At 44.4% G+C, this 23,224-nt stretch overlaps 1 protein-coding gene across 2 annotated transcripts in view; it reads left to right on the plus strand.

Moving 5' to 3' along the window:
- The window catches only part of LOC135394113 (cell adhesion molecule Dscam2-like), a 311,175-nt gene that overhangs the window by 236,899 nt on the left and 51,052 nt on the right, over positions 1–23,224 (plus strand). For both annotated transcript variants that reach the window (XM_064624628.1, XM_064624629.1), the window contains exons 12-14: positions 13,446–13,619; positions 16,801–16,939; positions 20,710–20,861. In XM_064624628.1, coding sequence (XP_064480698.1) covers positions 13,446–13,619; positions 16,801–16,939; positions 20,710–20,861 — 465 coding nt within the window. The remainder of the gene's footprint in view (positions 1–13,445; positions 13,620–16,800; positions 16,940–20,709; positions 20,862–23,224) is intronic.

Genomic DNA, 23,224 nt, shown 5'->3' on the forward strand with positions numbered 1-23,224 from the left:
ATTTTTTTGTTTAATTGTGACGGTGGGCGTCACAGTGGAACTTTGAGAAATGGTAAAGGATAAAAACTGTCTTTTGATGAATCAGTGCGACATCCACAAAAAACAAACAAACAAACAAAAACTGTCATTATTGTTAATAATGTGAAGTTTGAAGTAGCGAGAGAGCTCTATCAGAATGATGCATTTCTGAAGGTTCCCTAACGCGCGATAGAATCCTTCCCTCCCCCTCCACCCACCTCACTACGTCCATCGCTTTCTTTTCTTTTTTTAAAGGACTAGCAAGCCGACCGTAGTCTGGCTGACGTTTCCTCTCACATAATAAGAACTACGTATTATATGCCGTTCTCTCCAAGAGAGGCCTTGAATGTCCAGTGAGAATTTCATACAGAGCGGACGACTGTGGCGACATTAGTGAGTTTTAGTGCATGGAACGCTATCGCCTTTCGGTACGTAAGGGATAGCGCTGATGGTTCTGCGCACGCGCAAAACATAAAAGGAGCGTCGCGCATTGCCCAGAATCTCCACGCTATATCTCACGTACGCAAAGGCGATAGCGTACTACTAAAACTCTCTACACTCTAAGAAAAAAAGGCATAATTTCCTACCCAAGCTGGTGGATCGACAGCACTTCTACCATTTCGGGCCAATCCCTCCCTCTCTTTTCCCTCTCCTCCGAGCAACATGCCGCCAGCTAGGCAGGCAGGCCGTTCGTCTACCCAACGTAACCCCCCCCACGGGCGCCTTCTCATCCGCTGGTATAAGCGGTGGCGTTCCTTTCCCTTGCTCCTCTCTCACTCATGTTTGCTCTAAGGAGAAAAGGGTAGAATTTCCCCTTCCATTCAGCGAGTTTCTACGTCACCAGTATCATATGCTTGAACCCTAGCGGACCTTAACATCATTAAACGGAAACTCAACCAAAACGTGGAAGCGTTCCCGCATGGCTTCTCGCGAACGTTGTAACCATTCGCCGAAGCACGGGCCTCTTATCCTTCCCAACTAAAACAAACGCCTCGGCATACTATTTCACTGTCACGTCTTAAAGAAAACACGAAATATCTTTTTTAACCTAGCCTTCTCGCATGCCAGTATATGCGGCCATTCGGGATACTTGGCAAACCCACATATAGACCGACTCGAACCACTCTCCCATGAAAGTATCGCTATAAGCGGGCAAAAAAAAAAAAAAAAAACGCTTAAAACGCCATCACGCGCAGCGATCTTAAAGTGCCGCAAGAAGTCAGTGAAGCGAAGGCGTTTTCCGAAGGCGAGATTTTACGTGCCGTTCTTTCTGCCTACGGAGCGCGTTTTAAGCAGCCCTATAGATCAATCTCTGTCCAGTTTGAGAAACCATGGTTGCGTTTAAAACGAATGGCTTAAACTTTGGCGACATTTTTTCGGTCGCAGCCCATTTCTCATAGGAGAAACGGACGTAGCATACGTGAACCGAAAGAAACATAGGGGGCGATAGACGCGTGCAAAGACTGGAGCGGTGCATGTCTTGATCGAGCGTAAAAATGTGATTACTGGCCCGAAATTATGTTATATTGTTCCCGTGTAAGCACTGCGAAGCAACTGTCGCTATGAGCCATGTGACAGATGGAGCGAGCGCAGCAGAAAGGAGTGAAAGACAGAGGAGTTAGTATGCGTTCTGGGTCGACTTCGTGGGGAGCTGCGTCGACATCCGTTTGGTAAGGACACATCCGTCTGGAGGACATATTTTACTATGCTCTCCACACGAATGTGTCTTTCTAGGTTTTTTACTAAAAACCTCAGACAGTGCAGGCGGTGGTAGGACACGAACCCACCACGATCTGTTTTTAGCGTGACGTTGGACGAGATTATGCGACACTTCTCGTTCAGTGAAGAATTAAGCGGTTGAACACTTGCGGCACAAGAAAATCATCTCGATGTCGTAAGGGGCGATTGTCTTTACCCTGCTCAGCTAGTGGGCCCACGACATGGATAGGTTGGGGGGGGGGGGCAATGTAACGTTTGGGCAACGTTCGGTTTACCAACTGTTGCAGCACGAGCTCGAAAGCAACGGCTGCCAGTTTATGCGTCGCGCGCCTCAGTCTAGTGGCGAAGGCAAACGATGCTGCTGCTACAAACTTGATGGAGTCGTGATTACTTCATGCGCCCATTGTGCTTTATGCCAAAATACCGAAAAAAAAATAAAGACATTTCTCAAAGTGTTGCACTTTGCGAGATACAAACCCTAGCGACAAGCTCTGACGTCAGAGTAGCAAATGCTTCGACCGTTACTATTGGTTCTCTGAGCATGTAACTCCTCCCGCTGCCGTTCTGGCGGAGATAGTTCCCGTGATGTCAGAGGCGGAAGAGTTTCGGTATTCGCGGTGCCGATTTTCTACTCGCTCTGGAGCTTAAAATGGATGTTGACATCGATGCAAAAAATAATTTTTGCTTTCATCCGGGATCACGTTGAAGGGAGCGCCACAACCCCTTCAAAAATATGGGCTCAGACGTATCATAATTCCGCAACAACAAACAAAAGTTGTTATTTCAAAATGGTTCTCAACTTGTGCTATCGAGAGAGCCCATGACCGTGCCACCACGACTTCAAGGAACCAACGATACTGCGGTAACTGGAGAGGAGGGCGAGGCGAACTAGGTGTACATAGACGGGTAGAAATCCAGCGAACCGGTAGAGATGTAGGAAGGGAGTTGCCTCAGGACAGAAGCCGCCGATATTTCGAACAGAGACTGTTCTTCTTCTGGGCACCGTCCTCATCATTGGCATGGTATTTAAAGGGTTAGGTGTGACGTGTTTAAAGGTTCATGCGAATTGTGGGTCAACAGCCCGGAGGGAAGAAAGGTTCCGTACGGGTTTCTACGGCCGGAGTGAATGGCTGCTTTGTTAGAGTGTGGAGGGGATTATGTGAACGTAGTGATCTAGGCTACAGACCGGTTACAGAAAAATGGAAGGTTCACGAACACGTGGACGAAACGGAACAACAGGCAAGAATTGGCAAGCATAGCGAAAGATAAGGAGGTTAGTGGTTACGTGGGGAAAACCCACGTAACCACTAACCCCACGTAACCACTAACCTCCTTATCTTTCGCTATGCTTGCCAATTCCCAAGCAGCACAATGTACTGAAAGTCGAGTGCAATAGGGGTGGACGGGTAGGTAGAAGGCCTTGAACAGACTCTTGAAACTAAAGAACATTGATAAGACACGTACCGTCCACCCCTATTGCACTCGACTTTCAGTACATTTTGCTGCTTGGGTTCTTGCCTGTTGTCCCGTTTCGTCCACGCGTTCGTGAACCTTCCATTTTTCTGTAACCGGTCTGTAGCCTAGATCACTACGTTCACATAATCCCCTCCACACTCTAACAAAGCAGCCATTCACTCCGGCCGTAGAAACCCGTACGGAACCTTTCTTCCCTCCGGGCTGTCGACCCACAATTCGCATGAACCTTTAAACACGTCACACCTAACCCTTTAAATACCATGCCAATGATGAGGACGGTGCCCAGAAGAAGAACAGTCTCTGTTCGAAATATCGGCGGCTTCTGTCCTGAGGCAACTCCCTTCCTAGGTGTCGTACAGGTGGTCAATTTTTCTTCTCTATGCTGATTATTTAACTGTGTCACTCTAGTTTATTTGTTTATTGTTTTGTCGCGAAATGTCGCTTGATGTTTGTCGAATTCGTTCATATGTATCGCAATACTTCAACGCAGATAATTCGTATCTTAAATCCATGTAGGCAGCAGAGTAGTACCCAAGCTTATCCCAAATAGCTCCGACTTTCTTGGTGCGCGTAATACTATCACAACGTAAGGGAAAACGAAACGCGTTGTGCGGAGAATTGTCGGGTTCAGTCGCACTGTTCGCGGAACCTTGGTTGAGAAACGCTGTTCTGGGACATTAACCAAGAAGAAGAATAAAGCCGGAGCATCTAAAACAAGATCAAGTCTGGAGCTCCAGCATGGTGCACACCTCCACATTCCACTCTGTTTTACCACCCGCACCTTAAATCACAACAAAAGACCAGAAACAACAGAAAAAGAAACGACAAAACACAGTCGAACGCTGACACGACACTGTGACTCCAAAAACTCAAAAGAAAACCCATCGCAGGGATACAACCTACCTTCCTTCGACCACTCAACCTGACGGCGCTGATCCTGTTTGGCGCCCTAAAACAAACGTCCGCTTCAATTCGCCGACATCACTACACTACTCCCTGTCTCTATCCTTTACCTTGTTTAAAATCACAACGGGAAACAAAGAGAAAAAATTGCCGCGAGGAAGAATAACACGGGAAACCGTGTTTATCTATCCCGTTATCTTCTTCAGTCCCGCCACAACATTCTCCTGCGGTGAGCTGGATGTCAAATTTTTCGTCGCCAGGCGGCGTAGCAAAAAGACGGCGACTTTCCTTTAATCTTTTTTTTTTTCCTTTTATAGCGAACGACAATACGTCAACACTGATCACATCTGCGGTGATCTCTTTTTCTGCACCGCCTTTTCGAGGGATGAGTACCAGAAGTAACAGGGTTACTTCGGGGCTAGAGAGAAAACGGTGCAAATTTCGAGTGCTGTTGTTCTTGTCTCTCGTACAAAGGGACGTTGTTTTTTTAGTTGTTCGCGATGTTAGGCCATTATTAGAAATAAGAGACTCGATGTTTTACAGAGTAAACAAGATGTGTCGCCTGACTTGCTGCCTAACTTGATGGCTAGTCTGCGCGGAGTAAAATTAGAGGGTTCAGTTATGTGAGTTTGCGGTACAGTTCATGATTATTGATGTTTTGTTGCCGGAGCCCATATCAGCTGGCTGCTGCTGCGAATAAAATTGATTCCATCTTCCACCATTCCGCAAAACGCGTTTCAATGTGGTAGCTTCATTATGCCATTTTCTGAATCCTTGATCCTTCTTCTCTTCTTATTCTTCTCTCTTCACAACTGTCACAGACGGACGTACAAGGCTGTCGACGTTGGGAGCCCTATCAAGATATCCCATTAATATCCCCCTTTCTTCAGTTACTGTTAATTCAAACCTCGAAATGTGTTGGGCCACTGTCTCCTACGCCCGTGTTAAGATACTCCTAGGAGTTTGCTATCGCCCACCTGATCTTAGCTCCTTTGTTTTTGAATTGCATAGTGTACTGTCTAGTCTAATTGAGCGTTTCCCGTCATCTTCCGTATTACTGCTTGGTGATTTCAACTTTCCGGCTATTACGTAGTCCCTTGAGCGTTGTCATGTTAGGTTACCGCCTGCTGAGCGTGATTTTCTAAATACATATGTCTCACTTTTAACCTTGAGCAATTGGTTAAGGTCCCAACAAGGGTATCTCGTACTTCATCTAGTATCCTTGACCTTGTCCTGTGTTCGGCGCCCAGCCTTATTTCCCCACTTTCTGTGTTCGATGACCCTAGTGATCATAAATTTCTGTCTTTTTCTCTTCACGTTACTCTACCACGGATGCGCAGTCGTAGAAAGCCTCTCAAGAACTATAGAGCTGGCAACTTTTCAGCTATTAATAGGACCCGGATTTTTAGGCACTAACAGGTAGCGCTCTTCGTTGGATAAATCATTCTAGGCCAACCAACCTTCAGAACCGTATGGTTTTATCTTTCGATTGGAACGAATGTTGATACATAAAACAGTGCGCACCCCCTTTCTCAGCTTATCGGGAGACAGAGCGATATCATCCGCGATGATGATTGGCATACTGCGTGCTATGCGGTCAAGAGCGCCCCCTGTTAGTGCCTAAAAATCCGGGCCCTAGCTATTAATACTACACTGTCATCCTTCTTTGATGAGTTTGTTGCCGATTTCCACTTGAGGACCGTGGAGCCAAAGTGGTGTCTTTTTAAGGCGAAACTTAAGGAACTGGAGGATGTACATATACCTACGTTCTATGTCACCTCTTGTCCTAGGGTCCCTTGGTTTACTTCCATTCTCAAGCGTCTTCGCTCAAAAAAGAAACGTTTATTTCGGCAAGCCAGATTTTCTGGGTCTCCCCTCGCGTGGGAAAAATATCAGACTGCCGAGAGAAAATTCAAAGACTGCGTGCGTGAAGTCAATTTTCTATCGTTGCACACTTCCCTCCCTACTTAGGAATCAGCTCCGTAAGTTCTGGCAGCTGATTTCGCCTCCTGTCGAGACTGGCTTATGCTTACACGATGACTCTGGTTCGCCTGTGGGGAGAAACGATTGCTCGACGGTCCTCAACCAATACTTTGTCTCAGTATTCACTAGGGAATCAGCTGTGAATGTACCTACACCTCCTTTGTACAATTTCCCGCCTATGGAGGGGATTGACAGTAGCTACAATGGTGTACTTCAGTTAACTGAAAATTGTAAGCTGTCTTCTTCTTGTGGTGTTGATGGAATTACGTCCAAACTGTTAAAAAGTACCAAAAACATATATCCGCAAAATTCTTAACGTTAATATTATCACAGTCTCTTTTCACTGGTGACATACCCTCTGACTGGCTGATTGCTAAGGCCATTCCAGTGTTTAAGTCAGGTAACAAAGCTGACCCCAGAAGCTGTAGGCCTATTTCTCTAGCTTGTTTGCCGTGCAAATTCCTGGAACACATTATAGTGTCACATTTAACTTCCTTTCTTGAGGCGAACAACTTTTTCTTTCCTCTGCAGCATGGGTTTCGTCGTGGTTATTCTTGTGAAACTCAGTTGGCTGGACTGACCCATGACATATTTAGTTTTCTTGACCAGGGTTGCCAGGTGGACGCTGTCTTTTTGGATTTTGCGAAGGCTTTTGATCGGGTGCCCCACGTCCGTCTGTTTGCACAATTATCTAAACTCAATATCGACCCTTTCGTTCCCTCATGGATTCAGAATTTCTTAAGCGGCGGGTCACAGTTTGTGACAGCCAACGAGACAGCGTCTTCACTGGCACCTGTATCCTCAGGAATCCCTCAGGGTTCGGTGATAGGCCCTCTTATTTCTCATTTCCGTTAATGACATCTGTAACGGCTTAACTTCTTCTGTCCGTCTTTTCGCGGACGATTGCGTCATCTACCGTAAAGTATCTTCCACCCTTGACTGTGTTACACTCCAACAGGACCTTGAACGCATATCATCTTCGCGCTCGGCATGGTTACTACCTGTCAATACTCATAAATGTAAAGTTCTCTCCTTCTCACGGTCCTTTCCTCTAATTTCAAGTTACTACTTCAGCACTCCCCTTCTCGTCCGCACCGAATCTTACAAATACTTAGGTGTAACACTAACTGCAGACCTTTCATGGTCCCAACACATTTCCCGTATTGTCGCCGACGCTAACCGTTCCCTTGGCTTCCTTCAACGCAATCTTAGGCTTGCGCCCTCTCATATCAAAAAGCTTGCTTACACGAGTTTCATCCGGCCAAAACTTGAGTATGCTTCGCCTATCTGGGACCCCTACCAGGACTACGTTTCCTCTGCAGTTGAGCGAGTACAAAATTGAGCAGTTCGTGTTGTCTCTAACTCATATGGCTATGACACTAGCATTTCCGCCCTTCGGGGTGACCTTGCTCTTCCTACCTTATCGTTGCGCCGTATCCAATCTGGATTTTCGCTCTTTCACCAAACCTATCACAACCATTTCTTAAGTACATCTCTATTACAGCCTCCTTCCTACGTATCTGAACGTCATGATCACGAAAATAAGGTTTGCTTACATAACTATGATACTCTTTGCTGCTTCCAGTCGTTTATTCCCTTGACCCCTTCCCTGACTCTTCTTTACGCTTTTTTTTTCTCGCGCTGTTGTTCACAGGATCAATATGTGTACATCCTTGCTGTTTTTTTGCATTATGTCTTGATGACTTTAGTGTTGTATAGCCTTTTTTTTAGTATATGTGATGTTTCTTTTGTTGTTTGCCGATCATGTTAAATACTTTTTTCAGTTTTTACAGTGTTATTGTCGCCCAACACCTACGTTATGTTGTACCCGTTTGGGCCTTTAACGTATTCTAAATAAATAAATAAATAAATAATATGTGCATATCAGAAAATTGTAGAGAGGGTGTAGCAAGATGTAATATACCCGTTGAAAATGATATTAATGTCATATCACGTGTTCATCTGCAACAAGACAGCGCATAGAATATTCGTTTTACAAAGCTGCTTTCGTAATTCCGCTGGCTAGACGAGTGGTCTGAGCGCTACGACTGGCGGCATGTTACCCGAGAGAGAGGGAGAGAGAGAGGGGAATAGGAAAGGATATTTATCCAGAGCTGTAAATTCTGGCGGCACGACCGAATTTCGAATTGGCTCCTGCCAATGCACGTTGATTAAAGAGTTATTTCACGATGAGTGCCGAAATACTCAGGGGAAAAGTCGGACAGATGGCGAGGAAAAGAGGTCCGCACGCGTCAGCAATCTAGAGAATGCGAGCTCTGCGTTGGAACGTGCGTTTGCAGAGATGTTCGGCAATACTGCGCAAGGGGAACGGAGTTACTGGAGTGGAAAAAGTCACCCGTGTTACTCTGTGTGTGGAGTTGGTGTATGAAAGAGGAGGGGATGCGTGACTGTGAGATAATGACGTACATGTATTGCGCGGAAAGGAATTGGGTTAGCTGTGTTTTAGCACGCGTGCTCGTGTGTCCGACGGTGAACCGGGTGTGCTTGAATGGGCTTTGTATACTGTGTGTCGAACAAAGGTGTTGTCAGTGCTTTCAAGTTGGAGGAAGCGTTCAGGTCATCCGGTTCTGTACTCGTTACTTTGCGTAGACAGCATGAGAAGAAGTTCAGGTTTCAGCCATGGGGTATTGTTTAGTGTGCTTTTTTCTTTTTTTTTTGTTTTGTTTTTTACATTGACGATATCCTCAATACCTTCGAGGGCTCAAGCTTTGTGTGCTTTCATTCGCTGTTAGAAAAGAAGCTCAGGAGGCAATATGCTCACGAGTAGGGCCTTCGCGAAAATTCATTTTAATCCCTAAGCTTAGACGAAGCGAATAGACACATAACGGAACCGAACATGTCCATACGGTACTTCGCCCGCAGCAGCACTTACCATGCTGTACCTTCTAATGATGCGTTTTCGTGATCACGCGTGTACCTTCGTGGATATTCCAATATGTTCTGTTGAAAGAGAGATTTCTTTCTTTCGAAATTCGAGTATGTATCTACGTACATATTGGATTCGTAATTGTAATGGAAAATACAATTATTCACTTCGTATACGAAAAAATAAACGATCAGAATATTCGCTCAGCCGTAGTCACGAGCTATTGGAGAGGAGTATGCCGGTAGAACGTTACACAAGCCCGTAGGCTTAGAAGAGTACGAGGGTGGCGTTATTTTCGCGGGGCATCTTGATTTGCGGATTTCTTTTTAATGCCACGTCAGCGCCGCGAAGCAACTGTCGCTGTGAGCGGAGTATAGACGTATACAAATGAAGGGCGGACAAACAGGAAGGAGTGCGGGACAGGGGAGATTTGCGGATGGAAATTGGGCGTTTAGAAAGGCGCGCGGTGGGAATGCAGACACGAGCGCGCGGATATCCTCGTGAGTATCCGCAAGCATGCACTCTACCACGCTCCACAGCTACAGGCGCAATTGAGAACACACCGTGAACCGAAAACGGCGTCTCTAGCTGTGTCATCCAGTTCGTCGCTGTGTGTCTAAGTGCAATTAATGGAAGACCATAAATTCGGGTGTACACTCGTAAAACAGTAATTTCTAACAGAGGTAAAAGACTTGTAAGCGTTTTTTTTCCCCTAAAGTAAACGGTATAGCAGAATCTCTAACTAGCGCAACCGAATATTGATATGGCATTGCATAACGTCGCGTAATACCGGGATGTGGTTCGCTGTCAAGATCGAAAGTATGCCGAAAATACACCGAAATTTATTCCTGAATCTGCTCTTTCTCTGCACTGTGTACGCAGTAATGTTTGTGTACAGAGGTTTATGAAATAGGGTGTGACTACTTCATCTCGCGGCAGAAACCTGAAAGTATTCCGCTGACACAGTGCACACAGAACCGTCACTAGCGTTACCTGTTTACGAGTAACAGTTTGTTTACGGGTTACATCGAGCGCGTTGCAATCGTGTAACTCCTGCGGGTGATTATGACGCTGCCTGTAACCTCTGGCCGCCAGAGAGTTTGGTCTAAGGTCGTTACCGATTGTGTAACCTCTACAGCTGGAGTTTTCCGTTTTCAGAGGTAACGTGAGAAGTGACCGTTTTACGAGCGTACCTTTTACTTTTAGAGATAAAAACGCATATACATTTTTTACCTTTATTAAATATTAGAAGTGACTGTTTTAAGAGTGTATCTTTTAGTTTCAGAGGTAAAAACGCATAAACATTTTTTACCTCTATTAGAAGTGACCGTTCTAAGAGCGTACGTACCTAAACAATTTGATGTAGGTATCACTTCCTTGACCTTGAGGGAGAATACACACACACACGTAAAACTAGACCGGACGACACGAGACTCAATGTGACTTTTACCGTGCATTCACACTAGTGACATTCCCCAGAATACTCCAGAGGAAGATGCGAAAAACGTCATAGTTTTCTGCTGTCAAGTGAGCGCTATCGCTCAACGTCGTGTCTCCAAGTGCAGTGTTAACCGTGGGGAATAGCCTGCAACACAGCCACAAACCATTCCGTAGCAGACGGCAGGAAAAACGCTGACGCTGTCATCTGCTAGGTGTCGTGTGCTAAGTGTGCAGTACGCCACTCCCGATATTCCGGTACCTCAAGGGAATTATACATACATCGAATCTACAACAGCTCCTTTGTACCCTATTCCTTTGCTAAACAATTTATATGAATATTTGTAGACGTAAAAACGTTTGCCACGTAAATATGTTTGTCATGTAGACTATGTTTCTGCGAATGCAAGTGAACCCGTGGGTGCAATAAGGGGATGAGTCGAGAAATCCCAAACCGAGAAAACTTCAAATGAATATTTGGTAAAGCAATTGCAACTGGGTTTACTCGAATAACACAAATGAAAAATGTGTGACATATATGTATGTGTCTACTCTACATGCATGTCCTGTTATCGTTTGGGGTTGTGATTTAGCGGAAACTGAGCAAAATCCGGGAACATAACGTATCCCATTTTCCAATATAACTCTTCATGCACAGAGTTTTTGGTGCGAAAAAAAAAAAAAAATGACGGGAACTCTCACAGTGACAACAGCCTCGCAACGAGACTTGGTCTCAGCAGACCAGAAAAAGGATGTGAAAAGGTGGTAACCTCTATGGTTACCACCTAGGTCAACATAGCGTCGGATAAAGGGTTTAGAAGGGAGGTAAAAGCAATTATCATATATCCAAATTGCTACGAAAAGGCGTACGCCCCCCTCGCTCACAGAATCCGATGCGGTAACCCTATAATTCGTGGCAATGGTTGGCGGACAAAGTGCTATACGGTGAAGTTCTGTTTTGAGAGTGAGGTAGCAGGTGAAAATTTGCAACCTTTTAGGAACAACATATGCGACCACTATTACCTCCTAAAAGGTATAACTGTTCCACCTTTTTGTCTAAGAGTGCAATTAGGGACGACGCAGACACGTAAGCCTCAAACGCCCAGAAATTAACGAATTCAAACAACTCAGGGAAAAGAGGTGCTGAGGTTTGATTCATGGCGTCAGCACCTTTTTTCCCTCAGTTATTTGAATACTATGCGGGAGGGGGAGATATATTTATTAGACGAAAAGCAAAAAAAAAAACGGGGGAAAGGTCAGCCAAACGAGACGTCGGCTTGCTATTCCAGAAATAAGGAATAATAAATAATAAATAAAAAGAGAAAACATAAGAATTAAAGCAAGAAAGGAATAGGAAGGAATAATAAATAAATAAATAAAATTAAGAAATAAATAAATAAAAAGAAAGAGAATTAGGAAACAACGAAAAACTAACAAATGATGAAAGAAGGATTAGGTAGATTAAAGACAAGATGACAAAAAAAAAGATGACTAACAAACGGTGAAAGAATGATGAGTGGGATCGTCAGAAGATGACTTTAAAAGGGAAGCACACTATGCGGGAACGTTATCTGGGCTCACCTCTGCCCATAGGTACAACATACAGGATGTCCCAGAAAACGGGTCATTCAATTATAATAATAATAATAATAATAAACTACACCACCTAGACTCATGCGGTCAACCGCATTTGTTATTACTGGGTTTTTGCCAACTCCTGATGTGAATGTCGTGTAACGTAAGTTTAATTATGTAAATTTTTGCGAGCTTAAGTCAGAAATTTGCCAAGTAAAGACTCAAGTGAAGATCGTTTTTTCACCCCACCAATGTGAAGAGCATGTCTAATGTACTCAAATTAGTGATAATTGACAGGGATATTCACGAGTTATCCCATAGGAAAAAATAGCCGAACATCATGCTCTACGGAGCTCCCACAGGATAGCGCACGATGAAATTTTCAGCGCAATCTTTGTCAGTCCGACGAAAGGAGGTTGGAAACCCAGCCCACCCCGGTATCGCAGGAAGAGATAACATAGGCATGGCTTATCGGGTCCGACTCTCACTGGGTTAATGCTTTCCCTCTCCCAATGTTAGGAGCTGTTACTTTTCTACTATCACTCTGTGGGCTGGCTGGAACCTCCTTTCGTCGCTCTGTGAGCGATTGCGCTCAAAAAGACATCGCGCGTTATGGTCTGGTGCTCAAAACAGCATGGTGCTCGGATATTTTTTCCGATGCGATAGCTCGTGAATATCGCTGTCAATTATCATGAATTTGAGTGAATTCGGCACGCACTTTATATTGGTAGGGTGAAAAAGTGACCTTTACTTGGCAAATTTCTTACTTCAGTTAGCAAATATTTACATAATGAAACTTACGATACATAACATTCACATCAAGAGGTGGCATAAACCTAATAAGAACAAATGCAATTAACCGCATGATTCTAGGTGGCGTAGTCTTTTCTTTTTTTATTATTATTAATATTCAATGACAGATTTTCTGGGAGACCCTGTATATTGAATGCGGGAAACTTTAGTTTAACACGTACGAGCGTAACATAGTGCGCGTAGGGCTAATTACTTTCTTGAGGACGATGTCCGCCCACCCACGATATTGTTCGTCTGCGTGTGTATGGGAAACCTGTAAGAGATGGTGCTCAGAAAGAGAGTACGTGGCTATGTACATCTGAGTGAGGCTTGAGGTGTTGATGAGAAGCCTGTCGTAAAGATAGCAGCTCTGACCGATAATACGATGGTGTGAGTTCGACTCCCATAGCCGGTACTCTCTCATCAACATTCACTCTTTCATGGTACGAGTGTAGCTGTCGGATAATATCTGACACGCGATATTTAGGATGAAAAAAAAAATTCGTTACTCAATTTCTTTTCATAAATCATATTTTTCGTGAAATACAAAGTAGCTTCTCACTTTCGAGAAAAACGGCCGCTTTCTCGTTACTAGAAATATCACTCGTCGTCCGAGAGCAGAACTTAATTAAATGTCTTTCTTCTTCTCCGACAGGAAGCGCGCCTCGGAACTTCACTTACGTGCATTACAATTTCCGAAACCATCACTTTCTGAACGGCAGTCTCCTTATTCGAGAAGTGGAAGAATCGGACAGGGGATATTATCTGTGTGAAGCGCACAACGGGATCGGCTCTGGAATCAGCAAGTTAATCTTCCTCAACGTACATGGTAAGCAGTAGTTCTCACTTATATCAAGTTCTTTTTTTTTGTTTATTGTCGATGTGAAATATAACTATATAATGTGAAAATGTATGGCAGTTATTGGTATGGTCGTTTTTTTTTTTCGACATTGAAAGATTAGAAACCGCTAATACACTGAAATGAGTCCTCTTTCTTCCTCATCCTCATCCAACATCAAAGTTGTATCAAAATTGGGCATGGTACCTTGAGATAGTGAACCCTTTTTCGTTATAGAGCGATCTTAGCGTTGTTAAACAAGAAGACATGCTAAGGTTTCCCACATGGGTTCAATGCTATTGTTGAGACCCATGGGTCTTCGATCCTTACTGTGAAGGGGCTCATTATTTCATTCCCCACATCAACACCAACAATGGGGTAGAGTATCGCCCCAGGCGATGAAGTTCCCCATTCACTACCAATAAATAAAGTCGTTGTTTTGTTGAGAATGATCAGGGACGATAGAAAATCTTCCGGTAGATCTACTGGATACCAATCACTTGCGTAACCTGCGCAGCTGCGCTAAAATCCTTGCTACTATACTGAATTTTCAACGCCGTATTATCAAATGCCACAGCATTTGTACACTAATACACACCTTTAGGTATTAATAATTCGTGGTTAAATTTCTGGGAAAACTATGATCACGGGGCACGCGACAGTGGTCGGTCCAGTAATTAATTACATAATGTGTGAAGGAATTTAATAGAGCTGGTACCTTAGCACACGGCAACCCGTACTTCACGTCCCTCAGGGAAGACGAAGTGCATGAGCAACTGCCAACATGCCATCAAGTTGCTGGTGCCCTCGGATGGGGATCGAACCCGAAACCAAGGATGCGTAAGCGCGCACACTAGCGATTCATGAATGTCAGTACTTCAAAAAACAAAGAAACACAATATCATCAAAACACTAGACCCTATGCCAGGCGGCTGAAAACTGAATCATTTGTACCTTCCCGGACAAATCTGACGGCACGTTCGGTCCAAACCACTAGCCTTGGAACCATTCACCATCGTGAGTTACTTTTGATGTCAAAGCGACGTTCTGTGATCATGTCGCTGCAGTTCGTTCTTCTACTCTTCGGACACTAGGTTAATTAACCTATACGTGCAAAGTTTTTGACACTCCCTCTGTTTCTGTTAGACTTTACAAAACATTCGTTTTACCACAGCTAGAATACGCATTCGTCGCATGGAACGCACTGTGCGTTACTGAGAGTAATCGCCTTGAAGCTGTATAGAAATGCGCACTTCATTTTGTTCACACATTTTCGCTCCTGGATGTCCCTGGCTTCGAGACGTTCGACAACTGTAGCCTCTTAAAACACTTCAAACTCCTCCACCTAACATCGCGGCGTCAAATTGCTGATGCCACATTCCTCTACAAATGTGTACATTCCACTGTTGATTCCCCACTCTTCCTAAGCTCCATAAATTTTCGCTATTCTTGTGGTACCCTTCGCAATCCACCGCCCTTCTACGTACGTAAAACCTGCCCTTAAGATCCACTCGCACGTTGTCAAATTTTAGTGAAGTCTTTTTCATTCTCGTGTGATATTTTTTCCTCATACACAACCTGTAAAAGCGGCATTACGTCTTGCTTGTCTTAAGTTCAGTCATCTTCATCCTCTTATTTGTTCCTGCTGTCTTCAGTTTTGTTGTCTAGTTAGATTGTTTTCTCTTCTTCGTTGTACTCTTTCAAATATTGCCTGAAATATTGCACTTTTGGAGCCTCTTCCTTATTGTCATTTTGTTATATTATGTCCCCTATATGTTTATCACCTGTATGTATGCTCTTTTAACCTCCTTGTGCCTTCGATTATTGCCTTCCTGCCATTTCCTTTATATCATTAACGTATGTTGCTGTATACAGGGTGTTTTGCTCTAACGTGTCCACAAATTATATTTAAAGCGAGCGATAAAAGAAAAGCAAGTGGTAGTTTTCCACTACTTGAGTAAGAAACAGGTACTGCTTCACTAGTAGCACCTGTTTCTTAGTCAAGTAGCTGAAAAGTAGCGCTCGTTTCTTTTTTCTCGCTCGCTTTAAATAAAATTTCTGGCCACGTTAGAGGAAACACCCTGTATATGTACATTACTGTACTTTGACAGTGCGCCAACAACAAGGCTCTTGCGCCGTTCTTGAGCACGATAAACTCATTCATATTGCGTCAAGGCCACATCGGGAAAAAAAGCCATGCCTCCTAAACTTTCGCTACCATTTTCAGATCCATTTCCTTCCTTCTTTCCTCCCTCTCTCCATATCACCCCACCGCCTTGATCTTTGATCAACCCAAACGAGAAAGCTCGAGCAGTCACGAATTTTCTCAATCCTGTCGAACCAATGCAGAGTAACAATTCGCGGACCACATTATATCCCACATCCCATTGTGCCGTTACCACTGGGATGGAAGAACATAAATTGACATTTCGCGTGACAGGTTGCCATTATAGAAATCTAGTTACGATTTGGACCTTTCATTTTGACCGCGCTTTCTGTTCCTTGTTGGAAGAAATGTGTTGCTCGGGATCTCCGGGAGACCGTACGTGGTTCCCGAGTCGATGAATAAGTGCTGAGATCGCTATGAATTCTTGAACGTGCAGTTCCTCCCCCGTGCGTGTACGAGCGTCTGTTCTTTCCAGATGTAATTGGAACATGAATCTAGGTTAACTGCACGAAGACGGTGCTGGAGAATGTTTGAACATCTGTTTGGCATAGCGGAATAGACTAAAAGTGTTTTGCTCTGGAAAGCTGGAGTTTCCAAGGTTTCCCAATGACTGTCGTTTTTGTGACCGAAGTACTTTCACTGAACGCCGTGTCATTCATGATTTAACAACGCAGGCTACGGTACGCAGCGTTGTACAGGAATCTTTAAGGTCGTGTGACATCCACTCTTTATGACGTAACTGGTTCAAGTTTGTAGGTTTCGTCTGTGTCATAGGTCATCGTGCATGAAATATCAGGTTACGAAAACCGAAATGCGGCAAATGAAAGCATTTTACATTATAGAGTATGTGTCTCTGAGAATTTAGAGAGAAGGTATGTTACGGCGGATGTATTTTACGGTTTGTAAGTTTATGGCTGCTTCGTCTTTAGAGCAGATTGTAAAAAAACAAAAGCCTAACTTTGAACGCGATTCATTTTTCTCTATTTATCTATTTTCTAATTACAGTTCCTCCGCGGTTCGAAGTCAAACATCGCAGCTTCCTCGTGAAAAAAGGCGAAGATTTCTCGGCTCACTGTCGAGCACACGGCGAAGCGCCAATGGCTTACCACTGGGAGAAGAACCAGAAGCCCGTCGACGGCGAAAGGTAGGTTCATAAAACAGCGGTACTTGAGGTCACTGGAACATAGAAGGAGCAACGCAACACTTAAGACTTCACAATGTCCAGTTACATCCACCGCCTTTCTTTAAATGTAAGTTTGTATCCAACGAATGACTCGTCAGAAGTAGATGGTGAAAAAGAATCATAACAAACATACAGCCTTAGCTAACAAGTGTGAGAGTTTAGGCTAGTTGGTACGTCGTCATTGTAAATGGAACAGCACCGCACCGCAAAGGAAGGAAGACAGACAGACACACGTAAGACACTCCACCCACACAAAAATAAAAGAAGATAAAACACAACAATGATAATAATAAAGTGAAAGGGATATTGAGATAAAGATGACCTTTTGGGGATACGTATTTCAGATGTTCAGTAAGAAGCGTCAGTTACGAAGTAGAATCAGTAAGGATCCACGAACAATAACAAACGAGCATAGCAAGAGGCAAGACGCCAGCAGGTGTTCACATGAAGTGGACATTACTTCATTGCGCTTGAGGAAATAACAGTGACTCACAAATTAAATCATATAATAATAAAACATTACAATAGAGTAGTTGCGTTGCTAGAGTACTTGGAATCAAAAACGAATAAAACGAATACAAAGAAAATTTTTGAAATAGCGAGTCTAGGACCACGTGTTTGAGAGGAAAAATTAGTGTAACTCCCACACCGTAATGCTACATCGTCAACGGAATAGGACCAGAAAAAGGGCCCAGATACAGGCTTGGTTACCGACATAGTCTCAGAAGAGAAATATCCCTGACATACGTGCATCCTAAGGGCTTTTCAAGAGAGGTTTGTGCCCACTGAGACACGACAACGGAGAATCTTGTTATAAGTACCTCACTTTTTTGGAGGAGAGGATTGACCATCTCCTCTGCAACCGACAAGGAGTAGCCTCGAACGCAAAGTCAGCCGACTATTCGCGTCTCAAGAAGTAGTTAATTATTTATGAATTGTTGAAACAGTTTCGTGAACTCATCATGCCTAATACGAGTGATTTTTAGTTTGATAGGCTTACAGAAGGGTCGGCAGTATCGACAACGTTTCCAAGACGCCGCCGAAGACTTCTGTGACTAATTATAAAACGTTCTCGCAATCAGATACACCCGCTGAACTATTTGAACAAAATGCGCCACATGTTTAGCGATTCAAAACAAACAGCTCGAAATTATGCCATGCTTTTCTTTCTGCAGCACATCGTTGATTTTACCCCGCGGGAATGGGTCGTGTTCACTGATTCTAAGTCTGCGCTGTAAGCAATTGAAAATTCTGCCATCCGAGGCTCATCCGCACCGTTGGTGTTGAATGTGTTAATGGCTTACAACCTTGTCTACGCTGGTTCTCTAATGGGTTCCAGCCCATTGCGGTGTCTAAGGGAATGCACAGGCCGACAGTACCGCAGAAGCAGCTCTCTCGTCTCGGAGACGAACGCGTATTGCGCTGCTGAGAGGAGATCGTCGTTCCGTCCTTGGACGCCTCGTGACTCCTCTGGCTTTCCGCCAATGGACCTCGGACATTCTCCTCCCGGCCAAGCTGAGGAGAGCTAATCCAGCGCTCGCGTTCCGCATGCCTCGACATACCTCTCGTCAAGACGCCGCATTAGTTCATTGAACGCGCATCGATGTCGCTTTTACAACGCAGTGGCGTTACTGCTTGAGGCAAGTTGACTCTCGCCAGTGCAGTCACTGCGGTGCTGTAGAAGATCTAGAGCACATTCTTCTCCATTGCCCGCACTATCAACATTCCCGAACCGTACTCTCCGGATCCCTTAACGAGCTGTACTCTCGTCCCCTCTCTCTCACAAACTTGCGTGGTCCCTGGCCACATCCAGCCCATCACCGCTCTGCCCTCAAGGCTCTCCTCACCTTTCTGGGTACTATAGCACTTCGATCCTTATTGTGAAGGGGCTCATTATTTCATTCCCAGCATCAACACCAGCAATGGGATAGAGTATCGCCCCTGGCGATGAAACTCCCCAGCCATCATCTCGAAATAAAGTCGTCGTTGTTGTTGTTCGAAAATATGTTGCTTTGTCACTTCTTGTCTGAACATCTAGCGCCACATTTCCGGCGCATGCGCGGAGAAAAACTGTTAAGTCACTGCCGTGTGTCTGCGGTCTCCAAAGGAATCTAGCCTACGCGTGTGTAGGAGGTATTAGTCATAGGTTTGGAGGAGTTGTGACATTCTGACATACATGTACGGAGATCATTGCATCATACGCGTACATCCATCGTACTAAGTATTGACGCAAAAAAAATAGGCTAGGAAAATTAGAATTAGGAAAAAGAATTAGGCTAGAATTAGGCTACTACGGGTCGTACTTGGAACGGTGCAAACTGTTGAACAGTCTCCGGCGTCGAGCTCTGAAGTTAGACGAACGTGAACTTCGCTCGATCAGTCCTAATTGAAAATGGTTTCAAATTGGGTTGTTCGGTATTTTATACCTTAAAAGCGATAAAAACCCCAGTTCCGTGAAACAAACAAAAGGACGACACAACGCACAGCACAGACTAACGAACAAGCTTGTTCGTCAGTCTGTGCTGTGTGTTGTGTCGTCATTTTGTTTGTTTCCCGGCACGAGGGTTTTTATCGCTTTTAAAGTATAAAAACGGTCAATCCTATTGGATCTCGTGACCACGTGACCTGCCCTGCAGTGATTGCTCAGCCGTATGAGTTTCGGTATTCGCGATGCAAAATTCTAAGCGTCTATCGTCTATTATCAGGCATATCTACTATTATCTACTTCTATTAGTGTAAATATCTACCACTCGTATAAAGCATTTTTTTTAATTTACACCACACACCTTGGAAGCCAAGTGCAACAACCCCTGTAAAGGGAGAATAGGTGTACAGCTTGGGACAAAAGTTTACGGAACAGCGGGATGTGACATTTCTCCACTTGAGCAGCACCCTAGCAGCAAGCGGGAGTAGACACACATACTAAACGATGGAGAGAACAGCTGGTCACCTGTTTCTTATTCAAGCTATTCCTGGCAGGTATGACGGGGCCGCTCCGATGTAGAAATACGCCAACGCCGTGTTCCGTAAACTTTTGTCCCAAGCTGTACTAGCCCTAGATGCCGAGGTAGAATAGAAGTGAGCATCGAACGTCTTGCAGGTAATACTTAGAACCGACATATAGCACGACATATATAGACGCAGAGGCTATTTGTCCACACACACACACACAAAAATAGAGATACGATGATGAGATGGGGCTGATGCCGGCCAGCAGGCTGGGCGCTGCCCCAGTGCCACTTGTACGTGATGAGAGATGATGATGATTATGATAAGGGGTCCGGTAATCAAAGCAGGGTGGAGAGGCCTGTTGATGACAAGAAGTCCCAGAGGTGACGCAGACCTTGGCGTGTATGAGCTGGACTGGACCATGGGCCCTGCACCTTGCCTATGGTAAAGGGGCGATGATCGATCGCATGCAGTTCGTGCTGCAATATCGCACGCTCCCGCTGGTAGTCCGGGCAGTCCATAAGTAGGTGGTGCAGGTCTGCACGCACACTGCATGCTGCACAAAGGTCCGAGGGCGCACGGCCAAGACGCTGCCTCATAACTGGTGTAAATGCAACATTCAGCCGCATGCGGTGAAGCAGGGATGCGTAGTGTCGCGGAAGGCGATGAGGAAGCGACAGTGAAAGACAGTGGCTATTTGTCCAGGCTTTGCATATGCTAGTAGACGGTGTACGTTTAGCTTCGGCTAAGTCCTTTTTGTCGTTTCTTTCTTCTCTTTGTAGGCATCAGACAAAAGATGGCGAGGACAAGAATGGCGACGTCCAGTCCCTGCTGCAAATCTTGGAAACTGTTCGAGAGGACTCGGCTGTGTACTCATGTAAAGCGAGGAATAACTACGGGGAAGATTCTACTCATCTCCAACTCATCGTTCAAGGTAGGAGACACATATCATATTCACAAGCTCGGGTTTCGCGTGGAACAATTTTTCGGCAGATACGTGCTCACATGACAGGGGCATACAAGGAATATCGTTCTCTAGAACTCGTCCGTCTATTTTTCTCATATTTTTTCCTGTGGGAGTGTCTCTGCAGGTGAGGTTTGTGTCGTGTTCGCGTAGCTGAGCAACATGTACCTCGCCGCTGAAGATACAGTACTACCGAGGTAGATAAGTTTTGCACTAGCAAATGTACCTGAAAAGTATCGTACAAAAAAAATGCAAATGCAAACATGAACCCTGTCTACATTGAACAAAAATACGAGAATCCCCCAAAACACCCCGTTCAATCAATGTAACCTCTTGGTTCGGGCAGACCTGAAACCTCAAAAACGATTCCTCCTTTCCTTTTTTCTCTAATCCTATCTGCCCTTCCCGCCTACCACATCCTCGAAGATCCCGGCGCGAAGCAAGATCGATAAGCCCGCCGCGAAAAATCGGTTTCTCAGTTGTAAAAACCTATACGCTATAAACGCGTACGAAGGACATCCACAGAGCCGCAACACATCATCCCAACAGGAAAAAAAAAACGTACATACACGTATATAAATATTTATATATACGCGATACGTAAACGACAGTCAATTCCTCCAATCGCAAAGCAGCACGAACGAATTCGTTGAGGTGGAAAAGGAAAAGCAACGAAACGAAGGGAGCTGGCATTCATCGATCCCTTTTCATCATCAGTTCGCCGCGCAAAAACAAGGTACCGTCAAAATGATAACGCAGTGACAGGTACCTGCTTTCCTTCGAGGGAGAATCCCTTTCTTTTTCCTATCTTTTTTATACTTTCCTACTTTCGATTTTTTTTTCGAAATGATCGAATATGGATCAAGCCCTGAGCGAGTGGGCGACGATGATGACTTGGATCTATTATTACATAGAGTGTATCTCGATTGTCGTCTGCCTACATCGAGGCGTTTCCTGTCGGGAGTTGGGTGGGTGAGGAACGTGGAGAAGAAGAAAAAAAAAAACTGTCGATAAGATATCGCCTTTGCGATCCTGGATTTCATCTTCAATGTATTTCCTGCGTTAATGTCGTCGGCTTGTGTAAAAGTGGTTGGAAGTCATGCCATTGGTTGGGTCCTTCTTCTTCTTTTCTTTTTTTTTTTGTGCTACATGGGGAAAGAATGAAATTTAACGAGGAGAAAAAACTTGGAAAGGGGGAGGAGCGAGAGGAAGCTATTGTGCGCTTCGGATGGCAGTGCGAAACGTGTACAGGGTGTTTTTGAGTTCGCGGGCTAACTAATTCGCGAACGGGTGCACCAATCGAGGAACTTTCTTTTTACAAGTATCTGTCCGATATAACCTACAAGCTGCGCACAGCGTGTATGAGTGGGAGGCGCTCATTATTTAAATAAAAATTCTAACGCGCTTGGTGACCCGTTTGGTGAGTTTGGCGCACCCGTTCGCGAATTATTTAGCCCGGGGATATAACTGAAACACCCTGTGTAGACTCCAAACAAATATAGTAGTTTGGTTATTTGCTGTATTTAAGTGGCTGGTGGCTGACCACGATTAATACACCCTGTCACACCCGTGGAGAAATGAATATCATTCATTCGCTGCCACATGAACACATACCGGAGTTTTTACCCGTAGCAGATAAAAAATATATATATATATATAAGGTATGAGAACAGTATGGGTGCCGTTAGTTCAGTTATACGGTTAGGTGGCCATCCTCTCTAACAGAATATGTAAATACGTAAAGATGAGTAACTAAATAATGGTATACAATCCTCGTTGAAAACCATTCTATCGTTTTCTTTTTTTTTTTTTATCCTGAATCCAGCACGAACGTTGAAATATCCATCGCCGAAATTTCCTTAGCAAATGAGCCAAAGCCGAAACCGCACGCTTCAGGAACACATGACCTTCGCCGTCGGAAGCTTACATGAGCCGCAAAAATCCGTCGCAAATAATAATAATAATAAAAAAAGCATGTATAGTGACATTAGGTGAAAATAAATTTGCTAAACGAATGTCATACGCTCATTCGCGTTACCCCTGGCATGAACGGCGCACCCTGGATGGCTGAGGTACAATAAAACAGCAACGTCAAATAGTATATAATACATAATATTAATAATAATAATGAAGACACTAATTAGAAGTCATCGACCGACATGCGTTTGACAAGTTCATTTCTACTAGTATTTCGCATTAAAAACGAGGACTTCACACAATTTACAAAGAAGTAATCTCGTTTCCAATCAACTGCAGCGCCGATGCTTAATATATTCATTTATTTATATATATACCCTCAGGGCCAAGAAGCCATCAATAGTATTCATTTGTTG

This window comes from Ornithodoros turicata, chromosome 5 (genome assembly GCF_037126465.1).
Source record: "Ornithodoros turicata isolate Travis chromosome 5, ASM3712646v1, whole genome shotgun sequence".
Lineage (NCBI taxonomy): Eukaryota > Metazoa > Arthropoda > Arachnida > Ixodida > Argasidae > Ornithodoros > Ornithodoros turicata.